Source organism: Protomyctophum bolini, assembly GCF_963924005.1.
Source record: "Protomyctophum bolini genome assembly, chromosome: 2".
NCBI lineage: Eukaryota > Metazoa > Chordata > Actinopteri > Myctophiformes > Myctophidae > Protomyctophum > Protomyctophum bolini.
The window spans coordinates 11,642,114-11,656,297 of NC_137863.1; the positions used below are offsets into that span (position 1 = coordinate 11,642,114).

Genomic DNA, 14,184 nt, shown 5'->3' on the forward strand with positions numbered 1-14,184 from the left:
TCGTAATTCACATCCTTCCACCGCGACAAGCCCTCACTAAACTCAGGTTCCTGCCACCGTGCACTGACGTCTGATCAACACGACAAGCCCTCACTAAACTCAGGTTCCTGCCACCGTGCACTGACGTCTGATCAAGGACGGCCTGTAAGTTGTAACTGGATCCCACGACACCCACGTGTGCGAACAAGATTAGCAAAGATCCAACTTGCCACGCCTCGCCATGCCAAAGCACTGGCACTGATAATTGATATGTTCCCTCCAGCACAGCCACTACTGTGACTTTCATTATGTACTCAGGAATTTGTGTGTCCACTCCAGCGTTCCAGAAATTAAGATATCTTTTCAGCTCATGGCTTACTAGGATGAACATTGACAGAGGCCTGCTAAGGCAACTGTACATAAGTAGGATACTCACTGCATCTGTTAAAGGACTGTTGTCTCATATTCACTGCAGTAGTGCATATGAGAAGTAGTCATTCTCATATCTACGCATTGTTGATGCTGTTAATCATACAGTAAATTAAGAAAATGATATGAGCATAGCATAACACTGCAGCGTGCTGCTTTACCATGGCATAAGGAAGTTCATGTGACCCATTGTAGCTTCATCAATTATCTTCAGGAGCAGCAGCAGCCGGATGTGTGCTGATACTGTATACACACCTTGGTAGACGCAAGTGAAGGCAATGAAGCCCCTCAGAGGAAAAAACTCCTGTGAGTATTAACTCTGAATATCAACACGATCAGCAGCATACAGCATTCACATCTGCAGTGAGTGGCTTAATTAAGCCATAATGAAGGAGCCGAGATGCTACATCCTGCTCTGGGAATTTATGATGCCCAGAGTCAGACCTCATTTACACCTCCAGTCTGCATGATTGGCACCTCCCAGCCCCCATCTTCAGAGAACCTCAAAGGCAAGAAACCTCACCCACAAAGTGAGCAAGGAAATTACGTTTTAGTCTATGCTTAAAGGCTTGCAACATTGTAATATGGAAACATTTGTGCACCTGAGATTAACAACAAAGTCAGGAGAGCCCTAGACATGCTAATTTGCTTGATCGTCAATTATAGGATCAGATATAGTCTAGCTTAAAGCCCAAACCACACCAAAGGGTCGGGTTGGGACTAAACGTTTTTTAAGGTAGACCACACCAATGCAACTCAATGAGTTGCATTGGTGTGGTTTACAGTTTTGAAACAGTTTTGTCCCAACCCGTGGTTTGGGCTTTAGATCAATTAGGATCAGATTGTCGAGCTTTAGATCAAAATTATATTCAAATGGACACATTTAATAACTGAATGACTAATGTTGATCCCACAAGGCTATAGTGGATATTAATCACATCACAATGCACATGTGTACTTTGTCTCTGAAATGCATGTATAATTAAATTATACGTTTATGTTTCTTTAGGGTTATGTGCCAAAGAATGAAGACAATGATTTGATATGTCATCTACTGGGTCCTGGCTTATTGTGGTCATTTAAATGCCAAAGATTCTATATCAGGTTAAGCTTTGATTGAAACCATTGAATTCACAATATCTGGTTCTGTTCCCTACAAAAAATAAAATAGAAATTAGAAATGTAAACTAAATGTTTTCTTTTGAGGGTCCGCGGCACAAAATCGGGTACCAGTGTACATATCAATGTGGGGGTCCTTGACATGAAAATGTTTGAGAACCACATTCACATCCACATTTTTTAGTGCTGTGGGTATACGGCTGTAGAGAACCATTGCCTTTTGTCATGGTGTCTGCTTAAGCCTTAAGCCCATGAAAGATTCCTCTCGTCAACAGACTCCCCTGTGAGCTTTCTAAATGCATCCCTGACTTTGCTGAGTCAGCCCTTAATGTCCTCACTGGCAAAGAGGCATATACAGGATAGGTTGAAATGATCAACTTGCCTAAGTACTGTATACTGTCCATGGTATTTGATAAAACAATGACCTAAAAGTAATATGACATGGGATACCTGGTGTCTATCAAAAGTTAATTGATTTTTTTCCATATGTATCTATTACAGTCAGTGACTGTCACTAAGTCATTTTTAAATAATGACATGTAGTCTGTTGCTACAAATGTAATTTCAACATTATAATAAATAATAAAGCAGTCGTAGATATGACGAGAAATGATGCAGACTATTTTCAACAGATTGTGCACACACTCCAGGACTCTTCACATAATGAAATTTGACAAATCACACACTATATATGGCTTGGCTGCAGGATTCAAGCTCTACAACTAATAACAGTTAATTGCTGTTTAAGATTTAATTTTAGTCACATTAGTCTCTTGATCTCTAAGTCTCTATAGATCCGGGGGAAGATGAAAGGATTAATATTTAAGCTTTGACATAATCCTGTTAAGTTTGTTTTTTTTAGCAGAAAGCTGTGTGAGGTATAAGGGAATTTTAGACTAGTCCGTTCCCCCAAAATATGAATCCCGAAGGCAAATCGTGTTAATTTATTACATACATGTTTTCTAGGGGTATTTAAGGTGTGCTGAATCCAAATTTGATGTATGTAAAGCTCAAAAATAGCCGCTAAGCCCTCAAAATTGACCATTTAAAGATGGTGGCCACCACTGTGCTGAAACATAATAAAAGACTTGGCTAAACAAGGTAGAAGATCATTTTATGTTATTTTTGAGCATTAGAAAAATTGGAATGTGTCGTTTACTGGACACTCATTATTGAGGGTGCCTTGGTAGCTCAGTCAGTAGAGCACTCACCTTTCAAACCCAAGATCATGGCTTCGATCCAGCTCTGATAATAAGCCACTATGAGTCTATGACCTACTTACTAGTACAGTACTACTTACTGTTGTGGAGTCCCATATGTACTGAAATCAGGAATATGACAACCATGCAGACACAATAGCAGGAGGATGAGATGAGACTAGCCAGTCACTGCAACCACATGGATGTGCAAAAGAAAGATGCTGATGTGGGAAGCACAAACTATAGCTGGCTAGTGGCTAGATGTATGGGGAATCGAGATGACCAAAGCTGCCTATGCACATTTCCCCTTGGCCAAGGAAGGCTGATGTAGTATCACATCCTGTTAGCACATGGAAGAGAGGCAAAGCCAGTGACTTCATGGGGACCAGTCCAGGAGCATTGCAGATCTCATGAGCAGGAATGTTCCTGTAGTTCTTTCTGCAGCCAAAGCCAATCCAGAGCTCTGTGATGCTTAAATGTCTCAAATGAGTGGATTGCAAGAACCACAACATTGATGTCGACCGTACAGACAAATGCCATTAGGCCCCAGCATAGGCCAGGTGCCAAACCATTATTGTGTCTTTTTCACCACAGAACAGATCACTGAAACACTGGCACACATCTTGAATGGCTGTTATGCATACAAAGGTCGCTGTGGCAATCCCGAAGGTCACTGACTTGGGTGCCCTAGCAAAATCATTAGAGCACGCCCTGGGCTACATCTGAGAACAATTTGGCGCATTTAAACTGATTAGCGCGAAATAACACTGAATATATTCACCAATAAATGTAAAATTTCACAATATATATGAGTTTTAAGCAGTTTCCTCACACTTTATTTCAAATCAGAATATTTAATTGGATTCCCCATATATAAAAAACCCTAAAAGAAAAAACGAATCTACCTTGTTTGGTCAAACTTACTTTATTTTATTTCATTAATTTTTTTTGTTATTTATATTGTTTTTGTCGTGTCCTACTGTATACACTTGGTCAAATATGCATGGGTGTTGTTTTTGTATGTCTGTACTCAATGACAATTATTGTTATTTTTTTATATTGTTTTAATGATGACGATAACTGTGGGGGGAGGGATGGGGGAGGGAGAAAATGGAAAAAAATGGTATGTTCAAACTAAACTTAAATTGTTGAAACCTGCTACCAATAAACATATATTTAAAGAATATATATACCGTTTATATATGCTATGTAATATATTCCAGTATACTGGTGGCCGCCATCTTTTAAATCTTTAATTTTAGGGGTATCCTTAATACCCCTAAAAAACATGTACGTATGTAATAAATGAACACGATTTGCCTTCAGCACTTTAAATAAGCACATTTTCTGAAATACAGCCTAGTCTATTTATGAAGCTTGAAAAGAATCATCTTTCAATGTCTTCAACATCAGGATACCTGTATAAACTCCCTGACATCTGTGCTATGCACTACCTTAAACTCCCTCACATCTGTGCTATGCACTACTTTCAAATGAATTAAGTATTAATCAAACAGATTTGCTAAATGCCTTACTTCTACATGTTTGCAAAAAACTGGAAGTGATGTGTTTTTTTTACCTTTGATCACAGCAAACAGGAACAGCTGGTGGTACTTTAGCATGCTGAGAATGTCTCCTTTGGGACAAACACAAAACACTGGCATTAAAACAGGGCAAAGGTACAGGGTCACAATAAGCTATCCAATACACAAAGATACACCCGTTTGGTACATACTGTATTGAAATTCAAGATATTCGATATTTTTGTTTATCTATTCTACATGGTGGGATGAAGACAGAGCACAACAACATACTGATTTTAGTTTGCTTTCATTTATCCAGATTTTCACAGCTAGTTCAGGATGGAATTCATGAGGCTTTTTCAGTGGGCACTAGTGTACCAATCTCTTTCTACACATTTCGAATTTTCGATTTGGAACTCTTAAGATAAAGAGTCACCCCGCGTCCAAAATGGTTGAGAAATGACAGTTACCGTGCAGCAGTCCCTCTACTGTACTGTACTGTACTGTACTGTACTGTACTGTACTGTACTGTACTGTACCGTCACTGTACTGTACTGGCACACCCAAAAGCATAATATAGACAGTTAATATGTGCGTGTGTGTTTGTGTGTGCGTTAGGTTGCACACAGGTGGTGAAAAACAACCATGTTGTTTTCGTGTTCATACCCAGCCAGCCAGCCAGCCACCCACACATAGCTCCGTAAGTGAGTGGTTGCACCCCTCAAAAAATGTTACCACATTCTCACCTGTATCACTCAGTTGACTGTTCAATATTGTCAAATGGTAATTGATAAATGTGTGTTTTACACCTTAGGCTACTGAATTCAAAACAGCTTGCAACAGCTATCCATCTCACACACCAATGATGAGAAGCTGCCGAGGAAAAGTTGTAAAAATGAATTACCACTTAGTCGTGGTTTATGATGTGCCGTACCTCTGATATAGGATGTGGTGAGAAAACCCATTATTGGGTGTTTTAGTGTAGGAGTGTAACACAAGACAAATGACTCAACAAGAACTGACTGCAGAACAAGCTGATATACAAGAGTGGTGATTACAAATGAGATACACCTGGGGCAGACAGAAAGAGAACCAAGGAAAGTAGACCAGGGAACAGAAAATGTAAATGACCCAAGGCACTGTATTTTGTCTTTGTAATTATTTGCACGCAAGCAACATACTTTTATTTTGAAGGGGTTTTTTTGTTTTGAGTTCAGTGTGTGGCTGAGAGCCTGGAAACTTTTCACTGGGGGTTTCCTCGATTAGTTATTGCACTCACCTGGCTGCTCAGAAACAGAAGGAAATGTTTGAGGCAATCAGCAGCAACAGTTTTATCTTAGCACCCAGCTAGAACGGGAACAAGGTAATGTGTTTGTGTTTTATGATTCTGTGCATTTACTTTGGATAGGTTTATTTTAACACAGAGAAGGTGTTGCTGTCATGTAAATGTTGTGATTATTCATAATTATGTTTTGTGTGTGTTTTAAAGGCCCATTCTGTATGTTATTGTTTTATGACCTGGTTTGTATGTTGTAAGAGCTTATTTTATCTTTTTCTGTCCTATAGTTCTTACGGTGTCTGTAAAGGTGTTTCACACAAAGGAAAGGACTTTATGTTCAAAACAAAGTCTAAGGCTGAGCATAAATAAAACCTTCTGGAAACATCAGTACGCTTCACCGCTTGGCCCTAACATGGGTTGTTTCTAAGTGATGACTCATGACTCCCTGAAATAGTACAGACAGTTCTACAAAACGCTGCATGAAAATTAAATATGCATTTCACCTGGAGTGGTTGTCTTTGAATAATGCTATTTTCTTCAGTCATCTGAATGTTTGTTTCTGAAATCTTGCTCCATCGATGCATTGTTTCCAGGGTGATGGATGCAGCCAGCCACTGTTAGCTCCATATAGTCCACGTACCCTGTAATTAATAAACCTCTGTGATTTATTTACAAAACCTCCCTCCAGTCTCCCTTCGTTTGTCAAGTGTGGAAAAGGTGCCCTCATAATTAGTGAACACTGATGGAATTGTACCCATGCATAATAACCAAGGACAAAAGGAAGGAGCACTGCTACTTCTCTGAACAGAAAACCATCTATCCTTACTTGCACACAATCTTCATTCAGTGACAGTCAGGTATTCATGTTTTTCCTAGGGCACTATGCCAGAGCTCTTGGCCCTGCTTTCCATTTGAATGATAAGGGAAATAAAGTCAGCACATTACAAAATAGCCCTCAACATTTTGTTGACTTTATTACATGTGCAATTGTGCATCATGCCCTTTTTCATAAAGCATGGATTAATTCTTAGATTTCTTACATTTTTGGATGTTCCTGAAATTTCCTGATTTGATTGCTGCAAAACTTAATAAACATAATAGGATTTGTTTAAAGACTGTAGAGACAAAGTGTCCAACTTTAATTTCCAAATAGTATCCATCCACTATCCATGGCTCATGCATGATAAGGTTGCCATTTATTTGTAATTAACAAAATACTCATTATCGCACATATACGCAATATTTACAGCAAATATCGTCTTAAAATCCTTTCTTGTTCAAAAGCATTTTTCGAAGCTTGTAAAATGTCAAGAATTTAATTAATATTGACATTCTCATCTGACCTCTCTTAATTTGTCAATAGTGGTGCATGCAAGAGTGGACATATAGTAGCCTACAGTGTAAGTACTGTAGGCTACACATGCAAATTGGTTAAAAGGGCCTGATTCCCTAAACTGGTCATAAATAACCTGTAAATAAAGTGACTAAAGGGGTGTGTAGATTCTCTAAACACAATCTGGCGTGTGATTCACAAAAGCTATATGTACAACCTTGATCTGTGTGTATGGCACGGTGTTCCTCCTTATTGTCTGAAAGTCAGAGGCGCGTTCACGTGGAGAATCTTTGCATTGCTCTACGCTGCATTTAAGACCATAAAAGGCAACCGGAAACGTCAACACTCCTCAAAATGGACAGGTCTACAAGCTTACAACTCGAGGTGTAATGAGAATAATACTTTGTTTGTTTACAAAGTTTAACCTCGCAACCAAAGGCATATGGATATTATGTAAGCCCTTTACTGAGAAATTGCTCACTCAAGTCAATCGTTGCTTATTACAGCCGCGGGTTGCTTATTGTATCCCTGTGTTACTTATTCCATCCTCAGCTTTGCCGAGTTAAAAAGATGATGCTGGAATATGCCAATAGCCAATATCAGAAGTCAGAGGAGTAAATGGTAAATGGTGCATTTATATAGCGCCTTTATCCAAGGCGCTTTACATAGATTGTGCATTACATTCACCCATTCATTCACTGATTGCGGCAGAAGCCATGGAAGGTACCAACCAGCACATCAGGAGCAATTTGGGGTTCAGTGTCTTGCCCAAGGACACTTCGACACGCATTTTCACACGGAAAAGTGGCTTTTACTTCGCCTCTCCATGCACACGCAAGCAAGTTATATGAACAAACGCATTATAAAAAGGCATAGGCCTATTTTAGTAGGGGGTATTATCGTCGGGAACGTTACGCGGTGGAAACAAGCATGAAATTTGTTCTGTATGGCAAGACAACTGACATTGAAAACGTCAATGATCTAAAGAAGGACCTGTTTGCTCAAAAATGTCTCTCAATGGAAAACATTCCCCCCACAGTCTGCACTGCTACAACATTCAAATTGAGCAGCTTACCAATCTGGCTTTTGGTCCAGAAAAGAAAGCTATGCAATCTCTACCATCTCCTGAAAAATATGGACGGAATAAAGTAGCTGATTTGTGGACACTTTTATGGACACCCTTGCCAGAGGCTGCCAAAGTTTGTAGAGAATTCCTCAAGTGTTGCTTCATAGCTAAGCCCCTCTGTTCGAGAAAGTGTATAGGTGCCGGGATGCTGGGTATTACCGTGCACAGCATTATGTCAATGTACTGATAATTGTGAAATCAATGGCATCGTACAAGAGTGTGTGTACAAGATGTGTTGCTTGTATGCAGAGAGTAAAATAACAATATGCAGAGTAAGATAAAGATGCTGAATAAAATAAATAAAGATAGGCTATGAAGTTAGATGAATAAAGAAGATTCAAAGGAAAAATAAATATGATGATGTCGTGTAAATGTAAACAGAATATGCCAGGTTATGCAGACTGCAGTTGTCAACAGCCATTTAGAATTTCTTCAACATGGTCCCTTAATTCCTAAAAAGTTGAATAAACAAACAAATAATCAATTTTAGGAAGGAGCACTATACGCTTTTCTGAGCTCTGCTTTTGCATCAACTGCTTTAGGCAGTTATTTTGAATTTTGCTAAAAACTCACTTCCGGTTTAAAAGAAATGTGGACACCCCTAGCTTGTAGGATGACGCAATGGACATTTGTACCAGATTCCATTCTTGTATGAGATTCTTTGTCTTTTTCATCATCTGTCAACACTGTAGGGTAGGCGGTCATTTTAAATATAGTCAATAACTCTGATTATTTTGGGCATCCCTTCTAGGATGTCTTAGGATGACCCAAGGGACATATGTGCCGAATTGTATGCTTCTATGAGATTCTATAGGGTTTTTGAGTCAATCATCAATAATTCACTTCCTGTTCAGTATATTATCTAATGGTAATCATTCATAGGGTCTTTTAAAAGTTTTGAAAAACAATTATGTATTTTTGGCATTGACAATATATCACTCAGAAAGGGATTAATGTGGAAGGTCATCTCATTCCGAGTGGGTTTTAAGTCAATTTTTGGCATTGTTTAACAAATTCTAAAAAAGTCTAAATACTATAAATGTAAAGGGTATACTTGGCACAATGAGTCAACATTTCAGAATTATATCACCTTTAGGAATAATAGGCAATTTCTGGCGGCCATTTCTTTTTCCCCCCCTAAAAAAAGCCTTTAATGTGTCTGAAATTTTGGGCACCCCTTCTGAGATGGTGAGATACACCCTAAAGAGTTTATGTAGTATGTACCAAATGTGGTGCTTGTTTTAGCCATTTCATGACGATAATACCATAACGGTAGTCGCATGGCTCATGGCTGCAGGTGCAGGGGCCGGGCCGCCCGGGCGTGCAGGTAGACGAGCTCAGCCTCGGCTGAACACTGCTGCTGGTGCTGCTGCTGTTGTTGTTGTTTTTGTCCACCTCCTCCTCCTCCACAACTCCACGACAACGGTAGCAGTGGCACTCGTCCGAGTTGTCCCCTGCCGAACACTGCTGCTGGCCGCCGCCGCTGCTGCTGTTGTTGTTGTTATTATTATTGTATATTATTATTATTATACGACGACGACGACGACAACTCCACGACAATTGTCTTCTGTGCCATGTTGACAACAAGTTACAACAACAACACAGAACACACACACTGTTCAAATTTGCGGCGCCCCGTGCGTAAAGGTAACCGGAAATAACGTCAGCAGCAGAGCAGAGACGGCACTGTCTAGTGAGCAAATCTAATGAGCAAATGTAAGACTTCCGGTGGACAAATAAAATATAAAAAAGTCACACCTAAGTGTAGTTTAAGAATACAATTTATGTTATCCTCCAACCAGTCCACTTTTAATGTAAGACTTCCGGTGGACAAATAAAATATAAAAAAGTCACACCTAAGTGTAGTTTAAGAATACAATTTATGTTATCCTCCAACCAGTCCACTTTTTATTTATATAAATAACGTGACATTGTTATTATTATTCATATATATATATTTCCCCCCCCCCTCCTGTTCGAGGGGGGGGGGGGGGCTGTGCCTGGGGGGAGGCACAGTCAGCCATGCACGCACGCACACAGTCACACACACACACACACACACACACGCGCACATGCACACACAAACATCATCATCCTTGCCCACGGGCCATTCCCAGTTGCCCATGCATTAAGCCCTCTTACAGTATAAAGTCAATGTAAGGCATGTTACATTCATTCAACAGAGGTCAGGGGTGATAGCCCATGGCATACATGAAATATTAATTATTTCGATGTAAAACATTCTGAGATGAATAGGCACAGAAAAAAATCTGCCTCAAATATTAATTTGAAGAGCATGGAAGACCATTCATATATCATAAATATATGTAAATAAAAGTAAATGTCTACACGCATGCACGCGTGCACGCACACACACACATACACACACACACTCATGCACACACATTGTGGCTAGTAATCAGTGTTGCTGTGGGATGATCTGAAACATGTAGTGGCAAGAGTAAACATCAACAGGGGATAGACTGCAGTTGGGTAAAATGCAAACTGTCTTGCTGGAGTAAACATTTTTATTAAGTTACAGTTATAGAAAAAAATCAACACAAATTCACAAAACAATGATTAACATGCACAGTTTTAGTATACAAGACAAAACGGTTACTTTTCAATATGAAAATGGCATTCTACAGGTCAGTATCTCACAGAGATAATTGATTAATACACCAGTATTAAAAGCAATAGGTTGTCTTTGCTGGCCAAAAATATATGCAAGCTATTTACATTGGACCAAGTACACTCTTTCTCTTACAACAACTTCAGCCACAATATAAACCAATTGAAACAAGTTGACTGTGTGTATGTTAAGTACACGTGTGTTGTTGACAGATACAATTTTAACCATTCTCTATTAGCAGCCTATACCATCGTTCTTCTTTTCCTTTAAATATTGTACTTAGTGTTATTTATCAATGCACCAGGCCAGAATGTTAAAGGATTCTTTATATGAGTATTAGCAGGGATAACAAGGAGCATTTACTTAAACTAGAACTAAGTTATGTAAAAAACAGAAGAGCTAAGAAGAGTCTGACACACAATTAAGCACTGTTGTTAACTAGTTATGAACTGGCAATTCATTGAAGAAGTTACCTTATTTGAATGACTTAAAAACAAATCATAATAATAATAATGTTACACCATCGGCATCAACTGATGTTCCAGTACACAAAAATATTGTATACAGAAAGTTAGTGTGAAGATTTCCTACACATTCGGAATGAAAATAACACTCGTAAGTATTCTGCTGTGTAGAGAATGAGAGGTAATAAGCCTAGACTTATGGCTATGTTTTATGTTGTGGAGTACAACATAAAATATGAAACATGACATCCTGAAACTGCCTGTAATAATGATTTGACTTTTGACAAAATTACAGTCAGTTCCTGGAGGAATGAGAAAGGATTCAATTGTTTTAAAGTAAAAAGCTAATTCAGCAAACTCTTCTGAGGTCGTAAACAAATGGCACATGAAATAATTCGATTGGGACTGAGCTCCTATGAGGAACTAGCAAAAGTGGGAGTTATAGGACTGTACCCCAACAAAACATGCTCAACAAGAACGCAGCCATCAGTCAATCAGGGCAGCTGAATTGTGACAGCTGCAATAATGGGTCAGGAAAATCGATATCCCATTGACGGTCCGGCAGCGGTCTAATCAACAAGCGGAGAGCTTTATGAAACTGGCCAAGGTGCAGATAAGACAGCCTGATAGTGTCTCTGTGTCGCTGCATGGACTTTAACGGAGCCTCTGGGGCCTGCACAACTATTTCTGATGAAGTGAGGGCACATAGTAACCTTGCATCACTTCCTTGTGCTTTTGACTTATAGGGCAAGAAGAGCAAATTACAAACAATGACAATGCTAAATAACCATACATACACAGCCCAGTGTTCGGCAAAGGCACAGTTATGTGTAGCAGTACAGTTGACTGGTTCTTTCCAGATCCCCTGGAACATCATCGGGAGCCACTGTCACACCTCAGTTGTCAGCTGGCTGGCTTTTGACAGAAAAGCCCCCCGCATGATAACAGAGAGTTAAAGTAGCTCCCTCTGCAGCAGAGTAATACAGTAGCCATATTCATGCAGCTGCTTTACAGTACCAGCACAGTATGTCCAATGGAGACAAGAGATAAAATATGACAGCCAACCTTCCACTCCCTTTACAGTCAGGGCTCTTTCCTATTCATTCAGAAGACTAAATTGCTCTTAAATTATGCTACAGTTGAATCATATTATGCCGCAGTCTATAGACCTTTTCATTTTTGGAAAAAAATAAAAAATAAACATGATATGCCCAGTCACCGTGCTGCACCTGTGAATGTGATGTTCCTTTTTACTGATACCAACTTTAAAATAACAATTGAGTGCACAGAATATCAATATGAAGCAACTGCAAAACATGTTATTTCAATGGTAGTGGATGGAGAGAGAGGATTTTTGGCCATCCACAAAACTGCAACCAATGGGGGCGAAGAGGGGCACAACCACGGGCGGGACTTGACAAAGGGCGCTAAATTTAACAAAAATAAACACAAATTAAATAAATAAAAAGTGTGTTCTGGTGAAGGCACCTAGTAGCCTGTTAGTCCTGTTGTATACTGGGCCGACTGGTTGACTGAACTGCAGATGATAGTGCATGTTGCTGTAATATGATATACGTATCTAGAACACAGGTCGTCTAAATGTAGAGAAGGTCCAGCACACATGGGACCTGCTTGATATAGTAACACCACACGCTAGGCTGTTCTCTGAAATGGTAACATCTTTCTTGACTCTAAATGGAGACTGCAATAGGCATGTATTATTTAGAGGAGAATGAGATAGAGAACAGCAGTGTATTGTAGAGACCATCTAAACTTCAAGAGCTTGCTGCTCAGCTAGGCCTAATCCTATTTAAGTGGGTCTGTGAGGCACAGGTGATCATTCTGCTTTGTAGCCCTGGTTCCTTTGACGAAGCCAGCTGAAAACAAAAAGCATGCAAAAGGGATTTTCTTCTTCTTCTTTTGCAGTGATTGGAAAGTCAATCTATGATTCATCAGTGTGTCTGGAAAAAAGTTGGTGTTCGCTAATGGACATACTAAATTAACATAATCACTTTTAGTTCAACCAATGAAATTTTAACCACAAGAAATACTCTGCCATGATATAATGATAATGGATGTATACTTCTTAGGTTAATCCTGCGGTTGAGAATTTGACCTTGAGTAGATCATTAAGTAGAAAATCTACAAACATCCCAAAATGAAATGTTACATTACATAAATCAATGTCTCTGGCACCTACTTTGGTATGCATGTGTAAAATGGATTTAAGGCATTAGTTTCTTCAAGGATCCCCGTCAAACGCAGCTCACATAGACATCACAACTTCCAAATGGAAGCATACTCGTGGGGAAGAACAAAACATTTAAAAGTTCCTTAGAGAGCATGGTGGCACTTATGATTTGGGAGGGGAAAAATACAAAAACAAACAAAAGGCCATGCACATAAATCATCCTCCTGTCTTGCATGTGACCACCATATAAATCAGCATCACTGTCTCCTTAATAGTCCACTCCTGTCCAGCAGAGTCCGTTCCACTCCATTTTAGTCCTTCCATCGAAGACTGAGTTTTGCTGCCAATCCATTGGAGGGCTCGAGAGAGAGAGAGAGGGGCCGGCTGACTAGAGCAGGAGGGGGGAGGGCCACTCAGAAGGCTGTGATTGGACATCACAACAAGGGGCTGAACAGTGCAGCGATGATGAGGACAGCGGAGAGGTGCGGCGGTCTAAGTGGAGTAGCTCCTGAACCCCGTGCTCCCATGCCTGAAACCCAAAGCAGCAAGGCAGCTCTTGAAGAACAATGGCATACACATACTGTACACTACACTCTGTTTTTGGGTGTGGATGTGCAATTGTGCAAGTCTCTCCTCGCTTTACACACATGCACCTCATGCACCTCATCCAAGCACGCACGCACACACACACACACACACACACACACACACACACACACACACAGAGGAAAACCACATTTTGTCGAACTATGCCCTGAAGTCATCGCAAATCAAAAGTCAGCTGTGAGTTACACAGCACCCATCTCCTCATATCTACATTAACAATGGCTTTCAAAAGGAGAGACCACTTAAAGTATGTGGAGAAGATGAGGTTTGTATACCACATCAAAAGGCAAATCGCTTTAGGGCA

The 14,184-nt window shown here is 39.8% G+C and overlaps 1 protein-coding gene across 1 annotated transcript in view; it reads right to left on the reverse strand.

The window, feature by feature from the left end:
* Nucleotides 1–10,508: 10,508 nt before the first annotated feature.
* Nucleotides 10,509–14,184, reverse strand: part of cntn3b (contactin 3b) — a 55,958-nt gene continuing 52,282 nt past the window's right edge. Inside the window, exon 23 of the mRNA XM_080773060.1 lies at nucleotides 10,509–13,803. Within this exon, the coding sequence (XP_080629186.1) occupies nucleotides 13,709–13,803 (95 nt within the window). The 3' untranslated portion in view covers nucleotides 10,509–13,708. The remainder of the gene's footprint in view (nucleotides 13,804–14,184) is intronic.